Here is a 27,824-nt window from a genome sequence, read left to right as displayed (position 1 = left end):
AAGCCAGAGGCTCCAGAGAGACCATTCTGAGTTTTCGATTGGTGATGGAAGTAAGATAAAAAAAATCAAGATAAGTTCATAGGATTTTTCGACCTGGAAAAAGCGTTCGATGATTTAAAATGGTGCAAGATGTTCGAAATTTTGAGAAAAATAGGGGTAAGCTATAGGGAGAGACGGGTAATCTACAATGTGTACAACAGCCAGGAGGGAATGATAAGAATGGACGCCCAAGAATGAAGGGCTCCGTTTAAAAGGGTATAAGACAGCGATGTAGTCTTTCGCCCCTACTGTTCAATCTGTACATCGAAGAAGCAATGATAGAAATAAAATGGTTCAGGAATGGAATTAAAATTCAAAGAGAAAGGATATCAATGATAAGATTCGTTGATGACATTGCTATTCTGAGTGAAAGTGAGGAAGAATTGCGTGATCTGCTGAATGGAATGAGCCGTCTAATCAGTGCAGAATATGGATTGAGAGTAAATCGAAGGAAGACGAACGTGTTAAGAAACAGCAGAAATGAGAACAACGAGAAACTTAACATCTGAGCTGATGGTGGCGAAGTAGTTAAGGAATTCTTCTACCTACGCAGCAAAATAACAAACGTCGGACAGAGCAAGGAGGACATCAAAAGCAGACTAGTACTGGCGAAAAGGGAATTCGTGGCCAAGAGAAGTCTATTAGGATGAAACACAGTCCTTAATTTGAGGAAGAAATTTCTGATAATGTACATTTTGACACAGCATTGCATGGTGGTGAAACATGGACTCTGGTAAAACTGGAAAAGTAGAGAATGGAAGCATTTGGGATGTTGTGCCACTGACAATGTTGAAAATTAGGTGGACAGATAAGGTAAGGAATGGGGATGGTCTGTGCAGAATCGGGGAGGAAACGAAAGGAAAACGTGGAAAACATGAGAAGGAGAAAGGACAGAATGATAGGGTATCCGTTAAGACACGAGGGGAACTGTAGAGGACAAAAACTGTAGAGACAAACAGAGATTGGAATACATCCAGCAAATAATTGATGACGTAGGTTGCAAGTGCTGGTGCGAGATGAAGAGGTTGGCACAAGAGGGGAGTTTGTGGCGGGCCGCATCACATAGTTTTGACGCAGTTCGTCATCAGTTAATCCGAGCAATGTGGTCCAATTGTTAACAATGGAATTGTATTCTAGAGATGCGGACCATCTTTGTGCAGCTATCCTGATGTATGTGTTTGGTGGTGCTCTATTCATCAAGTCAAGCGAATGTCAAATGGGTCCTTAAAGGAGCCACAACCGATCTTGCCACAGCCTACTTTATCAGACCATGTACTATGTCTGTACTGTCACCGATGTCGACGAGACGTTAAATGGATCCGATCTTGGGAGATGTGAGGCTCAAATCCCCAAAAGCAGTTCAGGGTAGAACTTTAATCCAGGACGCGGCCCTTTTCCGTCTCATGTTTGTCCACAAGAGATTGTACTCTGTCTTTGACGACACTGTTGATAATGAGACATTAAATATAAAGCTCAGTCCCTATCTACCTAGCCTCTAAGCCCCGATATGTGTTTTACGGAGTCCCTCAACTGCCCATATTTCATACATTTTGATTTTCTTTGTGTTGCCTGCACACACCGGGTGAATCGAAAAGAAACAACTGTTTATTACGGACGAACTGTAACAGATAGAAATACATTGCGCATGTCACTGGATAGAGGAAGGTTTAAAGTTTTGACACGGCTGTGCTGTTATTTGTTTGTTGCAACATGGTGACTACACCATAAGAGAAATCATTTTGTGTGTTAGAATTTGCGCGAAGTCATCCATCATTCATGTGCCAACTGCATTCCGTCGTCGATTCAGTAAGAAGCCGCCTCTGCATAAGCAGATTTATGACTGGCACACAAAATTCTTGGTCTGAAGAACTGCCCAACTTGTCTTCCTCGGATGCATCACTTTGACCCTCCCTGGAACGTTCTAGAGGCTGCCATTACATCTGTATAAGCAGAAGACCGTGCCAGCACCGGCTGTCAGTGTTTTTAACTCCTGTTGACGACAGCGGAGAGAGCGATCGAAAGCTTGAGTGTTTTATTCGAAGTGACTCAGCTTGTAAATCGAGAAGATTTTATTAAAAGACATAATCTTTGTCCCACCTGTGGCAGCTACTGTTCAAAAGCTGAGAAATCGAATTTTTGAAGCTGTCATTTCAATAAATTGGGACCTGTTGATTCGTGTGTTGAATAACATGCACTACATTTCAATATTTCTCGAGTAACACATGGTGCTCATGTTCAGTGTTTGGCAAAGTGTTGTGTGAATATAAAACTTTGAACTTCCGCTATCCAGTGACGTGCGCAATATGTTTCTATCTTTCATAGTTTGTAATAATAATCTGAAATCTGTTCTTTCTTTTTGAATCAATCTTATTTCGGAGCGAGATCTCCGTCATCAGAGTTTCTAATGTTCACTTGAGACTTTGCTTCAAAACCTAACGAAATAGTTGCACATGAGTAAGGTCACATTGTTATTTAACAAAAACCATATGAGCGCTAGCAAAAACAATTTACGGTATCATACTGCCTATTCGAAAAATGTGCTTCACTGGTAATCCATGGTGAAATTCTTCTAAATTGTTCCGCGTATGTCGTCAACAAACTGTGAAACTTAGCCTCCTAGATGTCCAAAGCTGTTTGGTTAGAGTATCTCTAATTTCGGCAAACAATACAAGGTGTCCTGATTGAAGCACCTTGAACAGAGATCCTGTATAAGTAGAATGGGCAACGACGATATCGCCTCTGATTGTCCAAGCAGTCCAGGTGTCATGTTATCACCAGTCCTGTGTATATATGGGGTTTTATAGCGTGCGCGATAGGGCTTCAGGTTTGTTTTTAACGATCCGGAAATGTTTCTGTCCCAAATTTATTTGTTGCTGCAAATACAGCTACGTCTTTCTGATATATTATATGTCATCTCTCAGTTCAACTAACGTGATTTAATGCTCATAATGCTCTATACTTTACGAATTTTACTTGCACAGCAATTTTCTGTACTAAATTTTTATTAAAGTCTGTGTAATTTGGATTGTCATGTACTTTTTTTTTGAATTAGTACGCCTTTTCCGATGTAGAAACTATCGATAGGCTTCATTTTGTAATTTGGTCACACTGGAATTACTTTTTCCCCATTTTTTACCCTACAGCTATTCTAAATGTCATAACTGCTATCGATTTTATGCATGTTCTCAGTGTAAGTCACGTTATGAGATCCAAAATATTAATCAAAATACTTTGGGCAAAGACGAGAAAAGTGATGTAAAGCTTAGTGCGTCGATGAAATAAAACGTATGAAACTTATTACTGTGGTCGGTTCCCGTTATTGTGTGTACGTACAGAAAATCATAACTCATAGCTTTCCTTTCACTATCCTTGATGTTTCCTAAAAGTATGTTCTGAGTAACAACGGACTGTTCCATTTACTCCGTATTTGATATACAGCCACACGGGAACGCCATTTGTCCAATCTGTTATGAAATAATGCACTAGAAATGCTGCTTTGCTTTCGCTTATCAAATACAGCTTTCCTTACGTTCGGTAGGTAACTGCATCCCATTTGGACGTGACGTAATTCTAGATTCCGTGGGAACTATGGCTATCGCTAAAGGATCGGCCACGACATGGAGAAAAACAGTCTGGCAGCCCAATAAGTCAGAGTAGGGTATGAGACGTCGAACGGAGAGGAATTTTCCAGCTGATTATAGGTCAGAAACGTACCAGTGTGCATGCACGACCATACAAAGACGGCCAGTATGCGGATAGTGTACGGAAGTGTGTGCATTTGAACTAATTTGTTCCAGCTAATACCTGTTATGTTAAAGATCGCAGATACTGATAAAATTAGTTGAAAATAATGGTTCCAGTTGAACAGAAGAATCTAGGCAAACTATGAATTGCTATCCATAGCTGGTCATGTTAGACACGAATTTTCTGTGATGTTTACGGGGTAAAGCCTAATATGAAATCAACAACGATAAAAGGACCCCAGTATCTTTAATTTGTTAAGATAGTAAACTGCACTCTAGAAAAAGCACTGCAGTAAAGTTTGACACTTGGTACTGTGCACTGATGTGGCAAACGTCTTGGGATACCTGCTAATATCGTGTCGGATCTCATTTTGCCCTGCGTAATTCTGCAACACGACGTGGCATGAACTCAACAAGTCGTTGGGAGTCCCTGTTGAAATATTGAGCCATGCTGCCTCTGTAGCCGTCCATGCCCGTGCAGCATGTTGTGCACGAACTGATCTGTCTATTTTTGTTGTTGTTGTGGTCTTCAGTCCTGAGACTGGTTTGATGCAGCTCTCCATGCTACTCTATCCTGTGCAAGCTTCTTCATCTCCCAGTACCTACTGCAACCTACTTCCTTCAGAATCTGCTTAGTGTATTGATCTCTTGGTCTCCCTCTACGATTTTTACCCTCCACACTGCCCTTCAATGCTAAATTTGTGATTCCTTGATGCCTCAAAACATGTCCTACCAACCGATCCCTTCTTTTAGTCAAGTTGTGCCACAAACTTCTCTTCTCCCCAATCCTATTCAATACCTCCTCATTAGTTACGTGATCTACCCACCTTATCTTCAGCATACTTATGTAGCACCACATTTCGAAAGCTTCTATTCTCTTCTTGTCCAAACTGGTTATTGTCCATGTTTCACTTCCATACATGGCTACACTCCATACAAATACTTTCAGAAACGACTTCCTGACACTTAAATCTATACTCGATGTTAACAAATTTCTCTTCTTCAGAAACGATTTCCTTGCCATTGCCAGTCTACATTTTATATCCTCTCTACTTCGACCATCTATTACGTCCCACAAATGTTCGATGGGATTTATGTCGGGTGGTCTGGGTATCCAAATCATTCGCTCGAATTGTCCAGAATGTTCTACAGACCAATCGACAGACCAATCGCGAACAGTTGTAGCCTATTGACACGACATCGATTTGGGAACATGAAGTCCATTACTACCTGTAGATTGTCTCCAAATAGCCGAACATAATCATTTCCAGTCAATGACCGGTTCATTTGGATCAGAGGACCCAGACCAATACATGCAAACACAGCTCACAGGGTTTTGGAGCCGCCACCAGCTTCCAAAGTGTCTTGTCGACAACTTGGGTCCATGACTCGACCATACCGTCAATCAGCTCTTACCAACTGAAGTAGTGGCTTATCTGAGCAGGCCACGTTTTGCAGTCGTCTAGGATTCAACCGATGCGATCACGAGCCCAGGAGAAGCTCTGCAGGCAATGTCGTCTGCTGCCATAGCCCTTTAGCGCCAAACTTCGCCGCTCTGTCCAAATACGTTCGCCGTGCGCTCCACGTTGATTTCTGCGGTTATTTCACGCAGTGTTGCTTGTCTTTTAATACTGACAACTCTACGCAAACGCTCCGCTCTCGGTCATTAAGGGAGACTATCGGCCACTGCGTTGTCCGCGGCGACAGGTAATGCCTAAAATGTAGTATTCTCGGCACTCTCTTGTCACTGTGGATCCCTGCATATTGAGTCCCCTAACGATTTTCGACATGGAATGTCCAATGCGTCTAGCTCCAACTACCATTCCGCTTTCAAAACCTGTTAAAACCCATCGTGCGACCATAACCACTTCGGAAACCATTTCACGTTAATCATCGTAGTAGAAATGACAGCTCCGCCAATGTCCTGCCATTTTATACCTTGTGTACATTTTAGTACTAACACTGATTTCGTATTATTTTATAAAATCGTGAATATTTGCAATTCAAATTTGTTCTGCTGAAAGACGTACGCAGATATGTGACGTTACATCTCTGACAATAATAAATTCTGATTGAGAACAAAGGAAGCGCAAATTAATTACTCTTCTTACAAATCATAAAGAAATAAATTCTTAAGTACCTGACTGCGAATTTTATAACTTCTCTAGCTCCAAACAACTGTTCTGCAATCCTCCTGTACGCAGCGGACAACTTAACTCGTCTTTCCGTTTGAACTTCGTGATCAGCAACATGCTGAAAATATTTCAAAAAGTAATACTGCAACCATGCAAAGTGCAATGCACGGTCATAATACGGTAATTGCAATAACTACTGCCATATATTTCTTTTACATGGAAATTGAGTCATCAGGAAGGCTTTGGTCAACCAGTCTTGTTGTAGTTGTTGTGGTCTTCAGTCCTGAGACTGGTTTGATGCAGCACTCCATGCTACCCTATCCTGTGCAAGTTTCTTCATCTCCCAGTACCTACTGCAACCTACATCCTTCTGAATCTGCTTAGTGTATTCATCTCTTGGTCTCCCTCTACGATTTTTACCCTCCACGCTGCCATCCAATGCTAAATTTGTGATCCCTTGATGCCTCAGAACATGTCCTACTAACCGGTCCCTTCTTTTTGTCAAGTTGTGCCACAAACTCCTCTTCTCCCCAATTCTATTCAATACATCATTAGTTATGTGATCTACCCATCTAATCTTCAGCATTCTTCTGTAGCACCACATTTCGAAAGCTTCTATTCTCTTCTTGTCCAAACTATTTATCGTCCACGTTTCACTCCCATACAAGGCTACACTCCATACAAATACTTTTAGAAACGACTTCCTGACAGTTAAATCTATACTCGATGTTAACAAATTTCTCTTCTTCAGAAATGCTTTCCTTGCCATTGCCAGTCTACATTTTATATCTTCTCTACTTCGACCATCATCAGTTATTTTGCTTCCCATATAGCAAAACTCCTTTACTACTTTAAGTGTCTCATTTCCTAATCTAATTCCCTCAGCATCACCCGACCTAATTCCACTACATTCCATTATCCTCGTTTTGCTTTTGTTGATGTTCATCTTATATCTTCCTTTCAAGACACTGTCCATTCCGTTCAACTGCTCTTCCAAGTCCTTTGCTGTCTCTGACAGAATTACAATGTCATCGGCGAACCTCAAAGTTTATATTTCTTCTCCACGGATTTTAATACCTACTCCAAATTTTTCTTTTGTTTCCTTCACTGCTTGCTCAATATACAGATTGAATAACATCGGGGATAGGCTACAACCTTGTCTCACTCCCTTCCCAACCACTGCTTTCCTTTCATGTCCCTCGACTCTTATAACTGCCATCTGGCTTCTGTACAAATTGTAAATAGCCTTTCGCTCCCTGTATTGTACCCCTGCCACCTTCAGAATTTGAAAGAGAGTATTCCAGTCAACATTGTCAAAAGCTTTCTCTAAGTCTACAAATGCTAGAAACGTAGGCTTGCCTTTCCTTAATCTAGCTTCTAAGATAAGTCGTAGGGTCAGTATTGCCTCACGTGTTCCAATATTTCTACGGAATCCAAACTGATCTTCCCCGAGGTCGGCTTCTATCAGTTTCTGCATTCGTCTGTAAAGAATTCGCGTTAGTATTTTACATCCGTGACTTATTAAAGTGATTGTTCAGTAATTTTCACATCTGTCAGCACCTGCTTTCTTTGAGATTGGAATTATTATATTCTTCTTGAAGTCTGAGGGTATCTCACCTGTCTCATACATCTTGCTCACTAGATGGTAGAGTTTTGTCAGGACTGGCTCTCCCAAGGCCGTCAGTAGTTCTAATGGAATGTTGTCTACTCCCGGGGCCTTGTTTCGACTCAGGTCTTTCAGTGCTTTGTGAAACTCTTCACGCAGTATCGTATCTCCCATTTCATCTTCATCTAAATTCTCTTCCATTTCCATAATATTGTCCTCAAGTACATCACCCTTGTATAGGCCCTCTATATACTCATTCCACCTTTGTTTTCCCTTCTTTGCTTAGAACTGGGTTTCCATCTGAGCTCTTGATATTCATACAAGTGGTTGTCTTTTCTCCAAAGGTCTCTTTAATTTTCCTGTAGGCAGTATCTTTCTTACCCCTAGTGAGATAAGCCTCTACATCCTTACATTTGTCCTCTAGCCATGCTTGCTTAGCCATTTTGCTCTTCCTGTCAATGTCATTTTTGAGACGTTTGTATTCCTTTTTGCCTGCTTCATTTACTGCATTTTTATATTTTCTCCTTTCATCAATTAAATTCAATATTTCTTCTGTTACCCAAGGATTTCTACTAGCTCTCGTCTTTTTCCCTACTTGATCCTCTGCTACCTTCACTACTTCATCTATCAAAGCTACCCATTCTTCTTCTACTGTATTTCTTCCCCCCATTCCTGTCAATTATTTCCTTATGCTCTCCCTGAAACTCTGTACAACCTCTGGTTTAGTCAGTTTATCCAGGTCCCATCTCCTTAAATTCCCACCTTTTTGCAGTTTTTTCAGTTTTAATCTACAGTTCATAACCAACAGATTGTGGTCAGAGTCCACATCTGCCCCTGGAAATGTCTTACAATTTAAAACCTGGTTCCTAAATCTCTGGCTTATCATTATATAATCTATCTGAAACCTGTCGGTATCTCCAGGCTTCTTCCATGTATACAACTTTCATTCATGATTAGTGTTAGCTATGATTAAGTTGTGCTCTGTGCAAAATTCTACCAGGCGGCTTCCTCTTTTATTTCTTAGCCCCAATCCATATTCACCTACTACGTTTCCTTGTCTCCCTTTTCCTACTACCGAATTCCAGTCACCAATGACTATTAAATTTTCGTCTCCCTTCTCTACCTGAATAATATATTTTATTTCATCATACATTTCTTCAATTCCTTCGTCATCTGCAGAGCTAGTTGGCATATAAGCTTGTACTACAGTAGTAGGCGTGGGCTTCGTGTCTATCTTGGCCACAATAATGCGTTCACTATGCTGTTTGTAGTAGCTTACCCGCACTCCTATTCTTTTATTCATTATTAAACCGACTCCTGCATTATCCCTATTTGATTTTGTATTTATAACTCTGTATTCGCCTGACCAAAAGTCTTGTTCCTTCTGCCACCGAACTTCACTAATTCCTACTATATCTAACTTTAAGGTATCAATTTCCCTTTTTAAATTTTCTAACCTACCTGCGCGATTAAGGGATCTGACATTTCACGCTCCGATCTGTAGAACGCTAGCTTTCTTTCTCTTGATGTATACGTGCTCCTGAGTAGTCCCCGCCCGGAGATCCGAATGGGGGACTATTTTACCTCCGGAATATTTTACCCGAGAGGACGCCATCATCATTTAACCATACAGTAAAGCTGCATGCCCTCAGGAAAAATTACGTCTGTAGTTTCCTCTTGCTTTCAGCCGTTCGCAGTACCAGCACAGCAAGGCCGTTTTGATTAGTGTTACAAGATCAGATCGGTCAATCATCCAGACTGTTGCCCCTGCAACTACTGAAAAGGCTGCTGCCCCTCTTCAGGAACTAAACGTTTGTCTGGCCTCTCAAGAGATACCCCTCCGTTGTGGTTGCACCTACGGTACGGCCATCTGTATCGCTGAGGCACGCAAGCCTCCCCACCAACGGCAAAGTCCATGGTTCTGCCAATTGATGTCTGAAGCAAGATGCGGCGGTGAAAGTAGGAAGTAGAAAAGGGGGCGCGTATATGACGTAATTTACCAGCCACTCCGCCAGCCAGTATTTTTACTCTTAAACTTGAGCTTCTTCCGTGTATAACGTTCTAATAAATTACAAGAACGCAGCTCCGCAATCTCCTTGACAATCGCCTGTATTTCAGTAGGTGAACATCTTATCAATTTTAATGCAACGCGGAAATAAGAGTTACATCAATTGTATTCGCACTTGCGAATATGGTCCTACCTTCAGCTGTATAATGGAATGACGAAGTTGAGAATTTGCGCTAGACACGAACCCGGATTTCCCCCTTGTGGCGAGTGGTCGCCTTAATTACTTTGGCTATCCGAGCATGCGTCACGGCCAGACGCCGGCTTTCATATGTCGTCGTTCCTGCCTGTACTCGTACACACATTATACGAGGGTCACATCAAAAGAAATGCACACTACTTTTGTAAAAATACAGTTTTCATTCTGCATGTGTGAAAGTTTTTGTGTGTAGATACATCCTTCCCGCTTGTTTTGAAACTTAGTTCAACCTGTTCCCGTGAGTGGCGCCGTCACAGCAAGTCTTCAAGGTGGCTCCTACACTTGACGTTCATCAGAGGCAACGTGCTGCCATAGAATTCCTGTGCTGTGAAAATGAGACAGTGGGAAACATCCACAAGAGGTTGAAGAAGGTGTATGGACATGCTGCTGTCGATCGCAGCACAGTTATTCGGTGGGCAAGCAGGTTACATGATGAAAGCAGGCACGGCAATATTGAGGGTTGTCGTCGCAGCGGCAGGCCTCGTACTGCACACACTCCAGACAATCTATAGAGAGTTAACGAATTGGTGACAGCTGACAGACGCATCACGGTGAACAAATTGTCACACTACGTTGGGATAAGGGAAGCAAGTGTTTGCAGAATGTTGAAAGTGTTGGCGTTACAAAGGTTTGTGCCAGGTGGGTTCCCAGGATGTTGACAGTGGCTCACAAAGAAACAAGAAAAACGGTATGCACCGAACTTTTGGAACAGTACGAGAATGGTGGAGATGAATTTCTTGGAAGAATTGTGTCAGCTGATGAAACATGGCTCCATCATTTTTCACCAGAGACGAAGAGGTACTCAATGGAGTGGCATCATGCCGGCCGCGGTGGTCTAGCGGTTCTGGCGCTGCAGTCCGGAACCGCGGGACTGCTACGGTCGCAGGTTCGAATCCTGCCTCGGGCATGGGTGTGTGTGATGTCCTTAGGTTAGTTAGGTTTAAGTAGTTCTAAGTTCTAGGGGACTTATGACCTAAGATGTTGAGTCCCATAGTGCTCAGAGCCATTTGAACCATTTGAGTGGCATCATGCAAATTCACCCAAGGAAAAAAATTGAAAACCACACCTTCTGCTGGAAAAGTTATGGCTACGGTGTTTTTCGATTCCGAAGGACTCTTGCTTGTGGACATCATTCTGAGTGGAACCACCATAAATTCTGATGCATATGTGACGACACTGAAGACACTTCAAGCTCGACTGAGTCGTGTTCGAACAAATCGGCAAAAGCAGGATGTTTTGGTGTTGCACGACAATGCACGGCCACACGTCAGTCAAAAAACCATGGAAGCGATCACAAAACTCGGACAACACTGAAACACCCGCCTTACAGTCCTGACCTGGCTCCATGTGACTATCATCTCTTTGGGAAACTGAAAGACTCTTCGTGGAACAAGGTTTGAAGATGATGACTCCATTGTGCACGATGCCAAACAGTGGCTCCAACAGGTTGGTCCAGAATTTTACCATGCGGGTATACAGGCGCTGGTTCCAAGATGGCGTAAGGCAGTTGAGAGGGATGGAAATTATGTGGAGAAATGAAAATATTGTTCCTAAAGGAAGTATCTACACACTGTAAAACTTTCAAACATGTAGAATAAAAGATGGATTTTTTTAAAAAATAGTGTGCATTTCTTTTGGAGTGACACTCGTATATATTCCCATACAGGGGAGACATTTTATTTGAAATTTACTTGCCCAGCTTCGGCGGATAAATGCGATACTGCAGTGCATACATGTATTTCATAACAGCTGTAGTCGCTGCAGTGCATATTCCTTCAGACACGGCAGACACTGCAATGAGAAACTGCTGTGTGTGACAAGTTGTGGGAGAAATATTTTTCAATAAGTGTTCGTTTTCATTCAACCTATCTATAAAATTATAATTGGGAAAATATCTATAAGAAATTGCCAAATGTTAGTTTTACATTGGTGAGCGGGTGACGGGGCTAGGAAGGAGGGATGGACCTAAAATTTGGCTCAGCTGATAGGCGCACCCAAGCACGTTCGCTCACTGCACACTAGTCACATGTTGTGTATGTGTTTATGGTCGTAGCTCCATACCTTTGCATTTCCGACGTGCAGTTATCTGGAAACATTTGCTCGATTCGACATCCCCTACACTGCTCAGACACTACTAGGCCATTTTGCTTCACCCTGTATATAGGCCCCCTGGATGCAACGACACCGTCGGTGTGCCCACAGGATCGCTGAATGCTGCAGACTTCGAGATGACCGGCCAGGGTCAGCGTGGCACTAGCCCCGGCCGCTCCAAGAGGGCCGGCGGAGGCGGCGGGGGCGGCGACAGCAGGGGGTCGCGGCGGCAGGGCCCCGCTTCCAGGGGCAGCTCTCCCGGCAACAGCACCGGCGGATCGCTGCCCGGCTCCAGGGGCGCCGAGTGAGTACCGCTCTGTGCTATCAGCTCTCTGCCCCCCATTCGTGCACCAAGCAATTTCTTTTACATTTTTCATTGCCTTCCGTTGAAGGTAGAGTGTCGGACTCCTGAGCCAAAAACCAGGCAGCCGGGTAGTTGGAGAAGCGCAATCTCGATTGAATTATGTAGCGTAGGATGCCCAGTTCTGGCATTTGTCTTGCAACTAAGGCAAGCTGTACCAACGCTACCCCATCGGCTGCGCTCACGGGCAGGCGCTGATAGTGTTGGCTACCCGCAAGAAGGCCTGTTCTGTGCTTGTGTGTGTGCAAATACCGCTCGTGTGCAAAATTACAGAGCGCAGTGCGATCGCATACGCTATAGCCCGGCTGCAAAACCGATGACAAATCAGCTGTTTGACGACCACTTCCCACCTGTGTCAGCAAGCACACTGCAGCCCACGAACAGACTCTCAAATTTGATCAGCATGACCTAGGGAGACATGCCGAAGACCTTAGTCAGAACCAATGAATGGCAACTATTTTTGAATTAAAGATCTTAAATATAATTCGTGTTAAAGAGTATTTTTATGTGTATACAGAGTGTGGTGGACTTCTCATGTCTTTCAGGCGCTTCCTATTCTTGGGAGGATATGGTTTGTCGACCAACTGGCACATAGAGACCTAGGTGTGCCAAGCACAAATTATCGACTTAGGGAGATGGCACACTAATATGTGGCCTCAATAATGATCACCATAGTATTTGCTAACTCGTGATAGCAATGAAACTCTGAATTAATAACACTGCCTGACTGCTCAGAAATTGGCGAGGAGAAACGTATTACAGTTCTTGCAAAAATCAGGACTCTCTAAGAATAACTCGCTTACACAGCATAAATTAACTTTTATCTGCGAAGAAAAGGCTTTCAGTTTGAAAGTTATCCTGGCACAATGAAAGTTAACCCGTGGTGCTGACTATATAAAATTATTGAGAATGTAGTAAAATTTACTAGCAACATTTATTTTTTAAAAGAAAAACAGACATAAATTATAGTTATTGATTGAATACAGTAAACAACTAACATTTGGGTTAAGAGAACAGTCGACAAGGATCCTGGATGGCAGAAGTGAGTGAAGTACTCTGGCTCTAAAAATGTGGAGAATGCAGTTTGAATTGATCTGACACTGAGCAGACTTTGATTGATAACCTACAGAAGTATACATAGGTGAAGCTGAGAGCAAGTGGAGATTGAGATCTGTACGCCCTCACAAGGCCGGAGCAGCAATACGTTACCCTGTCTGCTCGCCTCTGCTGGCGAGATGGGGGCCACCTGTGAATCGATCGCACCCTCGAAAGAAATGCAAAATCTCACTGTCTAGCGATCAGGCAGATGGATCGCAATTTACTCTCTATCAGATCTCTGAAATCATGGTAGATTTCCGTGTGTGACACACCCATTCACTGCTCGTACCAGGGACTCACGTATGCAACGAAGCACACGAGGATACCAAACGTCAAGACTGGTAAACCAAAAGCGAATAAGTGTGCCCTCGGCAAACGAGTGGTCCGAGACATTTGAAGTCACACTGTCAATATAGTAAGAACTTCACCACAGGTTCCCCAGTCTACTCGCAAGTGATGTCAGTCTCAGGACAGGTTCAAAAATGGTTCAAATGGCTCTGAGCACTATGGGACTTAACTTCTAAGGTCATCAGTCCCCTAGAACTTAGAACTACTTAAACCTAACTAACCTAAGGACATCATACACATCTATGCCCGACGCAGGATTCGAACCTGCAACCATAGCGATCGCGCGGTTCCAGACTGTAGCGCCTAGAACCGCTCGGCCACCCTGGCCGGCTCTCAGGACAGGTCCCAAGTACCAATCACACGTGCCAGAACTTTGATCAGAAGATGCTTCCAGACCGAAGTCTAGAACTCGAGTGCCTCTCACCTCACCAGATAAAAAAATACTGTTTTACTGTAAAGTGCACTAACGACACCTCCTTCATTCCATCTTGAGCCAATCACAGGGCTTTAGAGGCGCTAAATCTCCCATCCTACATGACAGCACAAACTCATGTCGAACTATCGCAAGAGTTAAGAATCCTGCGTCTCTGAAAAAAAAAAGAAACCGCCTATTACTGGAGTTTTTTAAGTTTTCATGGAGGGAGAAGATATTTTTCTCCAAAGTCACGTCACTTCCCACAGCAACAAGCAAACAGATAGAATCTTAAAGATCTTTATCTAAACTGTCTGTGCCTTGGAGCATGTTAGTCCTAACTATGAGGTGTAATAAAGATTCTATCTCTAAACTTTTCCCAGACGCCGGAGTTTCTTATAAACCGAAGCAGTCGATGGAAGTAACTCACAGGCCTGTTCGCAGTATCAGTGAACACGAAAACTTGTGAACTTTTATTACGCATTGCTCTGCACACAATGTCCGGTTTATGACTCCACTGTGTAGATGTGTCCCTTCAGTCTGGCACCCCAGCCCAGCCTTTGGCTAGCGCCAGTGCAGGTATAGCGGCATTGTCCTGCTGGAGACCTGTCTCGACTAGGGGCTGCTGTGTCTGCCCTGTACGGCTGTGGGCCTGTTGGGCAAGATTTACTGAGGGATGGACTCGCCACCAGTTGCTTTCAACTACCAACATGCCGTTTCTATGTACTAAGAACCATAAAAAATACCTCATGCTTTTATCGCCCAACCAGGCTCCATCAACATCTGCTCAGGCCATTAACTTTCTAGAGTATTGCTGAAGGAGTATAAAGTTGTAACAAAATCTTTAATAATTTTCTGTATACGAAAAATAGGTGAGAGAGTACTTTTCCTCTCTCTAGTTCTCTATGCAGACTGACTCTATGCCAACATTCCAGTGAAGTCGTTGGACATCACTACAGTCTGTCCGTACAGGCCATCTCAACAGTGCAAATGTTGACAAACTGCCTATTGGCTTCTGTCTCGGGTTCTTCGGCCGACATTCGTTTGATGATTTTACTGACATTTCGCCAGCACGAGTGGCTTACATTGTCAAAGCTTCACCCTCCATTGACGGTGGTGAACTGGAGCCGAGCTCGCGGAAGCCAGGATCCGTTTACCTTAATAAGGCTTTCTTCTTTCTTGTTGAAGTTATTCCCGTGTTTTTTCTGTTTCTATAGCTTCTCTGAACAAGTGTGTGTGATACTGCTTCTCTACAGCCAGAACTTACGTGTCGGCGAATTTTATTACGTGGTCGGTCTCACACAGTTCGTGCTCTTCCAAGGCCCATTTCTCCACCTGCCCCAACCTGCGAAGTCGCATATGTTCTTTGATCCTGGTGTTGATTGATCGTCCAGTCATTCCGACACAAACTTTTCCGCATGTGAATGGTATGCGGTACATTCCTGACAGTGCAAGTGGGTTCCTTTTCACCTCTGCCGATTTAAGACACTCTTTGATCTTCCTTGTCGGTTTGAAAATCTCCGTGTTTGCGCAGTATACGGTCGATTCTGTCCGTCACTCTGTTAATGTATGGCAGAAAGGCCGTACCCGACATTTCTTTTTCTGATTTCTTACTTCGCCGAGTGTTTGGCTCTGTTACGCTTCTGATATAATTTGTGGTGTGTGTGATACACTGCGTCGGATTTGCGCTTAGTTTTGGGTACGTCGTCGGACCTAATAGGTGTCGGATCTTTTGCTCATTATCTTCGGTCTTCATTACAACGGTCGCATTTCCCTTATCACCAGGTGATTGGTAAACGGTTTCAAGAATCGCGTACTCTGTTTGTGGAGTATGTTTAGTTCTTGAACGACCTGTGTCCATTACTTGCGGATAAAGATAATTGGTTTCCCAAAGGCGTTGCTCCAGGCGAATAAAAATATTCTGATCAGGATGGCGCCTTTGAGGGTACCACGCAGCATACCCACGAGAAGCAGCAGTAGCTTGGTTATCTGATGCATCCATCCCCAGAATCATGTTGACGTATTCATCGTTTGTGTTCTCCATTGGGAAGCCGTCCTACATGAACTTATGGTTGTGCACTGCGTGGTTAGTAGACATACGCATGCAGTTTAATGGAGGCCACTTATGTGGTGGACTGTTGTCAAGTGACAAAATGATGTCTTGCTTATAGACAACGATAACTAGGAAACGGACGTCTAAAAATTAAAAGATGAACCTGATGAGTATTCTAACCATAGCTCCGTGGTGAATGTGGGTTTGAATTACCAGCAGTCTGCTGCAACTGGTATAGTAGTGCGAACTGTACACGTTCCTCTGTACATTTCTATACGTTGCAACATGTGACAGTGTTGCCAGCTTTCATAGATGTGTTTCCGGAACGCATCCGATCTGATTTTTTAGATAAACTTTCATCTTTAATCTGGATGAGGAATCGCGTACCGACCACAAAGTTTGGCATTTTTTCTTCACCCTGTATGTAAGTTTCTATTAACACTTGAAAAACCCTCTTGTCCGGACAGTGATTTCGTTCTCGGAAGACCGATGACCACGCTACTTGGTCCCCTCCCCCAAACTAACCAACCAACCTTCTCAGAAGTAACTTGGCGTCATTACGTGCCTACGCCATGCCATCTCCGATTAACGTAACTTAAGACGGCCGATATAAGCGACCCATCACAAGAGTGAAGTCGATGACTTGCTCGACAAGTGCATCGTATTCGTGAGGCTACCTGTCAGCGGCTAATAAAATACACTCCTGGAAATGGAAAAAAGAACACATTGACACCGGTGTGTCAGACCCACCATACTTGCTCCGGACACTGCGAGAGGGCTGTACAAGCAATGATCACACGCACGGCACAGCGGACACACCAGGAACCGCGGTGTTGGCCGTCGAATGGCGCTAGCTGCGCAGCATTTGTGCACCGCCGCCGTCAGTGTCAGCCAGTTTGCCGTGGCATACGGAGCTCCATCGCAGTCTTTAACACTGGTAGCATGCCGCGACAGCGTGGACGTGAACCGTATGTGCAGTTGACGGACTTTGAGCGAGGGCGTATAGTGGGCATGCGGGAGGCCGGGTGGACGTACCGCCGAATTGCTCAACACGTGGGGCGTGAGGTCTCCACAGTACATCGATGTTGTCGCCAGTGGTCGGCGGAAGGTGCACGTGCCCGTCGACCTGGGACCGGACCGCAGCGACGCACGGATGCACGCCAAGACCGTAGGATCCTACGCAGTGCCGTAGGGGACCGCACCGCCACTTCCCAGCAAATTAGGGACACTGTTGCTCCTGGGGTATCGGCGAGGACCATTCGCAACCGTCTCCATGAAGCTGGGCTACGGTCCCGCACACCGTTAGGCCGTCTTCCGCTGACGCCCCAACATCGTGCAGCCCGCCTCCAGTGGTGTCGCGACAGGCGTGAATGGAGGGACGAATGGAGACGTGTCGTCTTCAGCGATGAGAGTCGCTTCTGCCTTGGTGCCAATGATGGTCGTATGCGTGTTTGGCGCCGTGCAGGTGAGCGCCACAATCAGGACTGCATACGACCGAGGAACACAGGGCCAACACCCGGCATCATGGTGTGGGGAGCGATCTCCTACACTGGCCGTACACCACTGGTGATCGTCGAGGGGACACTGAATAGTGCACGGTACATCCAAACCGTCATCGAACCCATCGTTCTACCATTCCTAGACCGGCAAGGGAACTTGCTGTTCCAACAGGACAATGCACGTCAGCATGTATCCCGTGCCACCCAACGTGCTCTAGAAGGTGTAAGTCAACTACCCTGGCCAGCAAGATCTCCGGATCTGTCCCCCATTGAACATGTTTGGGACTGGATGAAGCGTCGTCTCACGCGGTCTGCACGTCCAGCACGAACGCTGGTCCAACTGAGGCGCCAGGTGGAAATGGCATGGCAAGCCGTTCCACAGGACTACATCCAGCATCTCTACGATCGTCTCCATGGGAGAATAGCAGCCTGCATTGCTGCGAAAGGTGGATATACACTGTACTAGTGCCGACATTGTGCATGCTCTGTTGCCTGTGTCTATGTGCCTGTGGTTCTGTCAGTGTGATCATGTGATGTATCTGACCCCAGGAATGTGTCAATAAAGTTTCCCCTTCCTGGGACAATGAATTCACGGTGTTCTTATTTCAATTTCCAGGAGTGTATAATAAAATTTGGACTAATAATTAATAACCGTATTGAAAGAATAGACATTAAAACAATAACAATAAAAGGAGTCATTTAAATTAAAAACGTTTCCACTCAATAAAAACTCTATAATCACATATTAAATGATAAATACCCAAAATAAAAATTATAGTTCTAGAAAAAATAAAGGAAAAAAAACTTCATGAACGAATAGAAAACAATTACATGGAAAGCTGCTATTTATTTATGTTAGCGGTTGAATTCTGTTAACGTTTCTAGAATTTATGTAATTTAAATAAAACATTGCATTTTCACTGTAAAAGTAATATAACTTATATTTATAAATACCTCAAAATAAAAATATTTCCTTAACATCAGCGATGCGTGACCAACGCCACAAAACGCCGATTAATGAGATTACTAGGACTCGTCAATGATGTCGAAAATTATATGAAATAAAAAAATGAAGGTGTTAGAAGAGAGTTGAACGTATAAACGATGTAATACATTTATATAGACATAAAGACTATACGGAAAGATTACCAGAACATGGATGACTACTAAAAGCCATGCAATAAGTCGTTGTGATAGAAATGTACTTATAAATGTAAATGTAATATGGAATTGTTGGCCGAGATATTCCATTGGATGGGTTCTGCCGGCTTGTGGGAAGGGTGCTTTTAGCCCGCTCTCTTTCCTAGCGTATTAGTGATAGTCGGATCGTAAGCGCATTTGTGGAGGGTACATGAGTAATAGTGTTGTGTTTGTGTTGTAAGACGAGAGAAGTGAGAGGGTGACACACCCAGCGCCAGCATATAGCATGTTCCTCTCGAACACTATCGAGGGTGTCGCCGAGATTAAGGTCCCCGTGTAAAGGATGGGTCACCGTTAACAGTCTCATATGAGACACCGCAGAGAAGTGTGGAATTTAATCCACAACATTGGCGCAAAGACTTTACGCAACAACCACTCATCGCCTTGCCGGCCAGCTACTGGCAGTGAAAAGTTGAAAAGTTCACCGACCATCAGAATTCCAACCTGCTTACCTCAGAGTCCATCTCGCACGGCACAGTCCTGCGTTATCGACCTCGGCTACTGAGGGGGATGCAGTTGTGGTCACCAGACTGATACAGCTCTATACGCCTCTCTATGTCCGCCTCCGTTGCTGAGTAGAAATCGTAGATGGGTGCCACACGAAGGACTAGGGTTCCATACGCCATACTACCAAGGATTTTTCCGTGGTGGAAGAAATGAATCCAATTGTGGAGCTACCTGAATGAGAAGGGACGGCTCCACGGACTGAAAAGTCGACGAAACAGCCACTTGTCCCTCCATACCACATCCATCTGACACTGTAAGATAAAGGATAATATGGCGGTCGGTCGACATCCCTTGTGCCTTCAAGGCCTTGACAAGAAACTCGTTTTATGCTAGTCTGTCCTCTGCAAGCATTTTCATCTCTATATCTCTACTGCATCCTACATTCATTCCAACTTCGCTACTGTATTGACGATTCCGTGATCCCCCTATTAAGGAAAAGCCCCTCCGGTTGCTAATAAGAACTTTATTAAGTTCACGATCGGTTTTGGCGTTTACCTCAGGCCACTTCCAAGCGGATCTGAATATTATGCTGTAGAGAAGCAAAGTCAAATGATAATGTGTTTTTCTCTGCAACTATCTTCAGTTCCTTATCATAACTCAACTTATCCAACATTCTTATGCAGCAGGTGTTTTAAAACCTTCCAATCTTCTCTAAAATAGGAATGACGAGGGAACAGGCCTAACTCCGGAAAGTGAAGATGACAGTGATGAAGTATTTCTTTGATCACCGATTTTGGTCTAAATTTATTTTGTTTTTAGGGTTTCGTACCGTATAACGGTTCAATTTTTTCGGTAAAAATGGAACCCTTATCAGACAACTCTGTTATCCAACCGTGTATCTATCTGTGCAACTGTTTACATACCTTCTGTCACCTGTTCTGAGGAACGGGTATACGTACCAAGATGAAATTTGAGTCACAAACTAAGGACTATGGCCTCATGGCAGTATAGTAAATGTAAGATTCCAAGGCAATCCAATAAAAGGATACGACTATTTATGTCACATATTTCGATATTCGCAAATTCACTCATTAAAAACTACAGGATATTTCTGAGTACCCGTGGTATAGGGGTAGCGTCTTTGATTCATAATCAAAACGTCTTCGGTCCCGGGTTCGATCCCCGCCACTGCCTAAATTTTGATAAATAATCAGCATTGGCGGCCGGAGACTTCCGGCATAAGAAGTCAGCCTCATTCTGCCAACGGCCTTGTCAAAGAGGGCGGAGGAGCGAATAGAGGTTCAGGGCACTCTCTTGTCCTAGGGGTGGGAAATTGCCCCTAAAGGCGGAAGAATCAGCAATGATCAACGACATGAGGATGCAGAAGGCAATGGAAACCACTGCATTAAAGACACGTAACGTGTATCCACAGGACATGTGGCCTGTATTTGAAGAAGTGTCATGATGATCTCTCCATTGGCAAAAGATTCCGGGATAGTCCCCCATTCGGATCTCCGGGAGGGGACTGCCAAGGGGGAGGTTACCATGAGAAAAAGATTGAATAATCAACGAAAGGATAACGTTCAACGAGTCGGGGCGTGGAATGTCAGAAGCTTGAACGTGGTAGGGAAACTAGAAAATCTGGAAAGGGAAATGCAAAGGCTCAATCTAGATATAGTAGGGGTCAGTGAAGTGAAGTGGAAGGAAGACAAGGATTTCTGGTCAGATGAGTATCGGGTAATATCAACAGCAGCAGAAAATGGTATAACAGGTGTAGGATTCGTTATGAATACTAAGGTAGGGCAGAGGGTGTGTTACTGTGAACAGTTCGGTGACCGAGTTGTTCTAATCAGAATCGACAGCAGACCAACACCGACAACGATAGTTCAGGTATACATGCCGACGTCGCAAGCTGAAGATGAACAGATAGAGAAAGTGTATGAGGATATTGAAAGGGTAATGCAGTATGTAAAGGGGGACGAAAATCTAATAGTCATGGGCGACTGGAATGCAGTTGTAGGGGAAGGAGTAGAAGAAAAGGTTACAGGAGAATATGGGCTTGGGACAAGGAATGAAAGAGGAGAAAGACTAATTGAGTTCTGTAACAAGTTTCAGCTAGTAATAGCGAATACCCTGTTCAAGAATCACAAGAGGAGGAGGTATACTTGGAAAAGGCCGGGAGATACGGGAAGATTTCGATTAGATTACATCATGGTCAGACAGAGATTCCGAAATCAGATACTGGATTGTAAGGCGTACCCAGGAGCAAACATAGACTCAGATCACAATATAGTAGTGATGAAGAGTAGGCTGAAGTTCAAGACATTAGTCAGGAAGAATCAATACGCAAAGAAGTGGGATACGGAAGTACTAAGGAATGACGAGATACGTTTGAAGTTCTCTAACGCTATAGATACAGCAATAAGGAATAGCGCAGTAGGCAGTACAGTTGAAGAGGAATGGACATCTCTAAAAAGGGCCATCACAGATGTTGGGGAGGAAAACATAGGTACAAAGAAGGTAGCTGCGAAGAAACCATGGGTAACAGAAGAAATACTTCAGTTGATTGATGAAAGGAGGAAGTACAAACATGTTCCGGGAAAATCAGGAATACAGAAATACAAATCGTTGAGGAATGAAATAAATAGGAAGTGCAGGGAAGCTAAGACGAAATGGCTGCAGGAAAAATGTGAAGACATCGAAAAAGATATGATTGTCGGAAGGACAGACTCAGCATACAGGAAAGTCAAAACAACCTTTGGTGACATTAAAAGCAACGGTGTTAACATTAAGAGTGCAAAGGGAATTCTACTGTTAAATGCAGAGGAGAGAGCAGATAGGTGGAAAGAATACATTGAAAGCCTCTATGAGGGTTGAAGGTTTGTCTGATGTGATAGAAGAAGAAACAGGAGTCGACTTAGAAGAGATAGGGGATCCAGTATTAGAATCGGAATTTAAAAGAGCTTTGGAGGACTTACGGTCAAATAAGGCAGAAGGGATAGATAACATTCCATCAGAATTTCTAAAATCATTGGGGGAAGTGGCAACAAAACGACTATTCACGTTGGTGTGTAGAATATATGAGTCTGGCGATATACCATCTGACTTTCGGAAAAGCATCATCCACACAATTCCGAAGACGGCAAGAGCTGACAAGTGCGAGAATTATCGCACAATCAGCTTAACAGCTCGTGCATCGAAGCTGCTTACAAGAATAATATACAGAAGAATGGAAAAGAAAATTGAGGATGCGCTAGGTGACGATCAGTTTGGCTTTAGGAAAAGTAAAGGGACGAGAGAGGCAATTCTGACGTTACGGCTAATAATGGAAGCAAGGCTAAAGAAAAATCAAGACACTTTCACAGGATTTGTCGACCTGGAAAAAGCGTTCGACAATATAAAATGGTGCAAGCTGTTCGAGATTCTGAAAAAAGTAGGGGTAAGTTATAGGGAGAGACGGGTCATATACAATATGTATAACAACCAAGAGGGAATAATAAGAGTGGACGATCAAGAACGAAGTGCTCGTATTAAGAAGGGTGTAAGACAAGGCTGTAGCCTTTCGCCCCTACTCTTCAATCTGTACATCGAGGAAGCAATGATGGAAATAAAAGAAAGGTTCAGTAGTGGAATTAAAATACAAGGAGAAAGGATATCAATGATACGATTCGCTGATGACATTGCTATCCTGAGTGAAAGTGAAGAAGAATTAAATGATCTGCTATCTGTTGAACGGAATGAACAGTCCAATGAGTACACAGTATGGTTTGAGAGTAAATGGGAGAAAAACGAAGGTAAGGAGAAGCAGTAGAAATGAGAACAGCGAGAAACTTAACATTAGGATTGATGGTCACGAAGTCAATGAAGTTAAGGAATTCTGCTACCTAGGCAGTAAAATAACCAATGACGGACGGAGCAAGGAGGACATCAAAAGCAGACTCGCTATGGCAAAAAAGGCATTTCTGGCCAAGAGAAGTCTACTAATATCAAATACCGGCCTTAATTTGAGGAAGAAATTTCTGAGGATGTACGTCTGGAGTACAGCATTGTATGGTAGTGAAACATGGACTGTGGGAAAACCGGAACAGAAAAGAATCGAAGCATTTGAGATGTGGTGCTATAGACTGATAAGGTAAGGAATGAGGAGGTTCTACGCAGAATCGGAGAGGAAAGGAATATGTGGAAAACACTGATAAGGAGAAGGGACAGGATGATAGGACATCTGCTAAGGCATGAGGGAATGACTTCCATGGTGCTAGAGGGAGCTGTAGAGGGCAAAAACTGTAGAGGAAGACAGAGATTGGAATACGTCAAGCAAATAATTGAGGACGTGGGTTGCAAGTGCTACTCTGAGATGAAGAGGTTAGCACAGGAAAGGAATTCGTGGCCGGCCGCATCAAACCAGTCAGTAGACTGACAAAAAAAAAGAGAAAAGGATATTTCTCGTTGCCCTAGAATCATTGAATTTGACAACAAAGAAGGTTTCACGGTAAAAGTAAAGGAAAAAAAGCCGAGAATTGTTTAATTGCAATTACATCACGAGAAAATTTTTTTGTCATTCTCGAAAATCTTAGAATCCCCAGGACCGATATCTTGCCAATGTGGAGATCGATAATAGGTAAAAATTGCCGAGATTTTAGATCCCCAGAATCTATATACACTACTGGCCATTAAAACTGCTACACCACGAAGATGGCGTGCTACAGACGCGAAATTTAACCGACAGGAAAAACATGCTGTGTTATGCAAATGATTAGCTTTTCGGAGCATTCACACAAGGTTGCCGCCGGTGGTGACACCTACAAAGTGCTGACATGAGGAAAGTTCCCAACCGATTTCTCATACACAAACAGCAGTTGACCGGCGTTGCCTGGTGAAATGTTGTGATGCCTCGTGTAAGGAGGAGAAATGCGTACCATCACGTTTCCGACTTTGATAAATGTCGGATTGTAACCTATCGCGATTGCGGTTTATCGTATCGCGACTTTGCTGCTCGCGATGGTAGAGGTCCAATGACTGTTAGCAGAATATGGAATCGGAGGGTTCAGGAGGGTAATACGGAACGCCGTGCTGGATCCCAACGGCCTCGTATCACACGCAGTCGAGATGACAGGCATCTTATCCGCATGGCTATAACGGATCGTGCAGCCACGTCTCGATCCCTGAGTCAACTGATGCGGACGTTTGCAAGACAACAACCATCTGCACGAACAGTTCGACGACGTTTGCAGCAGCTTGGACTATCAGCTAGGAGACCATGGCTGCGGTTACACTTGACGCTGTATCACAGACAGGAGCGCCTGCGATGGTATACTCAACGACGAACCTGGGTGTACGAATGGCAAAGAGTCATTTTTTTCGGATGATTTCAGGTTCTGTTTACAGCATCATGATGGTCGCATCCGTGTTTGGCGACATCGGGGTGAACGCACATCGGAAGCGTGTATTCGTCATCGCCATACTGGCGTATCACACGGCGTGATGGTATGGGGTGCCATTGGTTACACGTATCGGTCACCTCTTGTTCGCATTGATGGCACTTTGAACAGTGGACGTTACATTTCAGATGTGTTACGACCCGTGGCTCTACCCTTCATTCGATCCCTGCGAAACCTTACATTTCAGCAGGATAATGAACGACCGCATGTTGCAAGTCATGTACGGGCCTTTCTGGATACAGAAAAAGTTCGATTGCTGCCCTGGCCAGCACATTCTCCAGATCTCTCACCAACTGAAAACGTCTGGCCAATGGTGGCCGAGCAACTGGCTCGTCACAATACGCCAGTCACTACTCTTGATGAACTGTGGTATCGTGTTGAAGCTGCATGAGCAGCTGTACCTGTACACGCCATCCAAGCTCTGTTTGACTCAATGCCCACGCGTATCAAGGCCGTTATTACGGCCAGAGGTGGTTGTTCTGGGTACTGATTTCTCAGGATCTATGCACCCAAATTGCGTGAAAATGTAATCACATGTCAGTTCTAGTATAATATATTTGTCCAATGAATACCCGTTTATCATGTGCATTTCTTCTTGGTGTAGCAATTTTAATGGCCAGTAGTGTATATACATGATAAAGCTCGTAAGGAATCCTCGGTGCGCGAACCCTACATGCACTTAATCAGATTTGTTCTTTTGTGGGTTTCTCAGAGCCAAATTTCATACCAGGAGAAAAAGCAGAAGGAGGACTTAATTCCGCGGCCACAAATCAGCTACCATTAGTAACTAATGGATTCAGAATGAGAGATTCACTCTGCAGCGGATTGTGCGCTGATATGAAACTTCCTGGCAGATTAAAACTGTGTGCCGGACCGGGTCTCGAACTCGGGACCTTTGCCTTTCGTGGGCAAGTGCTCTACCTACTTTTTTTTTTTGTAACAATAACAAACATAAACTGCTTCTAGCACTTTTTCTTTAAATATATAAGACGATGACTTTATAAAATAAAATTTTTCTGGGAAACGTAAATAAGTGGACTGTTTTTTACATAATAGTGAAAAATATAAAATAAAATATCCTGCTTCTGTCAGTACAAAACAATAACTTTCTACGTTTCTCTTTTAGGCGCGTACCTCGCTAATCCCGTCACACCTCGCGTTGGTGTCGGGTACGTCTTCACGTGTGTTTGTGGATCCTCTCCACTGTCCTGGTCCTTTCTTGTTCTGATACTTATAGACAATAATTACATTCTCCTACCCGGGACACCCCAACTGGGTGGGGGATCAAGCAAGGCACTCCCTAAAAAATTTGCGTAATATGATCGATATCTCGGATGTCTCATAAGCTGTGAGTTATGTTCCTGTAGTAAGGCCCAAAAGTCAAGCACATTCTTACTGCCGTCTCGGAAAAGATAACGCACAGTCAAACCTCGAATCCAAGTCACTGCGTTTGTCTTCGTTCGGGGATAATACGTCCTATCTGGGAGAAGTAGCGTGCGTGGTTCTATTGTTTGCGGCCCCACCCGAAGGAGGAAGGCGATCATTTTTTTGACCAAACACCATAGTCCGCCGAAGGACCGCATATCAGGCGATGCTCCTCAGTGTCTATAACATTGCACTGCGGACACAGTGGCTCGTCCGCCATATGAATTGTATGCAACCTGGAACGAGTCACGTATTTCCCATTGACCACCTGATACCACAGTGCGCGCGTTCCCGTATCAAGGTGTGGGTGGTGCACTGTACGCCATACCACTGACCACGTAACCGTTGGTTGGCGGCGCTCTACGGCATTATTCGGCCGTCGTCGAGTCAAGATGTGATATATATCACGTGCCGTTGCCGTCCTGGTAGTTGGTAGGTCCATATGTACATAACTGTGTTCCACAAAGAAGGTTCGCATATGGGCAAGCGATGGTGAGATGTGAGCCACCGCTACCGGAGCCGAACGAGAAGGTGGAGCGAGTTCGTCTATCAAGCTGCCCGTCAGACTTGTCTGGTGTCGTGTCCACATCTTTATCATCGTGGTTACATAAATAGCCACTGCTCGGTCGCGTACGTAGACTAGTCCAAGACCTCCACGACTACGAGGAAGGGTGAGGGCTTCGTATCCTACCTTAAAAAGCAGACCTGTGCTCACAAAATATCCTAGTGCCGCCAGGATTCGGCGGGCCAACACCACCGGAATAGGAAGAACTTGTGCCAGGTGGGGGATGCGAGAGGCTAGATAAGTGTTGGCAAAGGTGACCCGTTGTATCATATCCAGTGCCCTTAACCTGTGACTTTGGACACTCGCACGAATTGTTTGCAGAAGATGTCTGTAACTCAGTGCCGCCGTGCGTCGAACGTCTGTAGTGAAGATAATTCCTAGGCATTTCATCGTGGTGATCGGCTGTAATGGTGCTACACTTCCTGTCGGGAGTCCTCTCTCGATGTTCATCGCTCCCGACTTTGCCTTGTTCAGGCGACTTCCCGTAGCCATACAATACAAATTAATCCAATGCAGGGCCGCTCTTGCCTCGTCGCCTGACCGTGCTAAAAACACTAGGTCATCTGCGTATGTTCGGCATATAAACTTGTTGTGCCTTATCGTCATTCCTTGGAGTCGATTCCGGAGCCCGCAAAGCAGCGGCTCGACAGCGATGGCATACAATATCGTTGACAGCGGGCACCCTTGTCTGACCGATTGTGAGATGGTGATGGGCCCCACCAAGCGTCCATTGATGAGCACTTTGGATGCGGCTCCGTGGAGTAGTCTCATGACGACGGTGACAAAACTTTCCGGAAACTTCATTTTCGTCATCACGTCCGTGAGATAAGCATGACTCAGCCTGTCAAATGCGCGATCGAAGTCTATCGATACCAATACACCCCGGAGACGACATGTTGAAGCCAGTGCGATAACATCGCGGTAGTCGCTGAGTGCCGTTTGTATATTGCTATCTCCTCCTAGCTGGGTTTGGTCGAGTGAAATCACTTGGCGTATCACGCGTTTAAGGCGTGCTGCAAGTATCCTGGCGTAGATCTTGTAGTCGCAATTAAGAAGGGTCAGTGGCCGGTAGGCCTGTATCCCTGTGCCGCCAGATGGTT

General features: G+C 44.3%; 1 protein-coding gene across 1 annotated transcript in view; it reads left to right on the top strand.

Annotated features, from left to right (window-relative positions):
• The window catches only part of LOC126210745 (kinesin-like protein KIF12), a gene marked incomplete at its 3' end in the record, with an annotated part of 623,286 nt that overhangs the window by 58,306 nt on the left and 537,156 nt on the right, over positions 1-27,824 (top strand). Inside the window, exon 2 of the mRNA XM_049940000.1 lies at positions 11,990-12,182. Coding sequence (XP_049795957.1) covers positions 12,016-12,182 — 167 coding nt within the window. The remainder of the gene's footprint in view (positions 1-11,989; positions 12,183-27,824) is intronic.

The sequence above is a fragment of the Schistocerca nitens genome, chromosome 1, assembly GCF_023898315.1.
Source record: "Schistocerca nitens isolate TAMUIC-IGC-003100 chromosome 1, iqSchNite1.1, whole genome shotgun sequence".
NCBI classification, from domain to species: Eukaryota; Metazoa; Arthropoda; class Insecta; order Orthoptera; family Acrididae; genus Schistocerca; species Schistocerca nitens.
The sequence above is the reverse complement of the archived record's forward strand: the minus strand, read 5'-3'. Positions and strand labels throughout refer to the sequence as shown.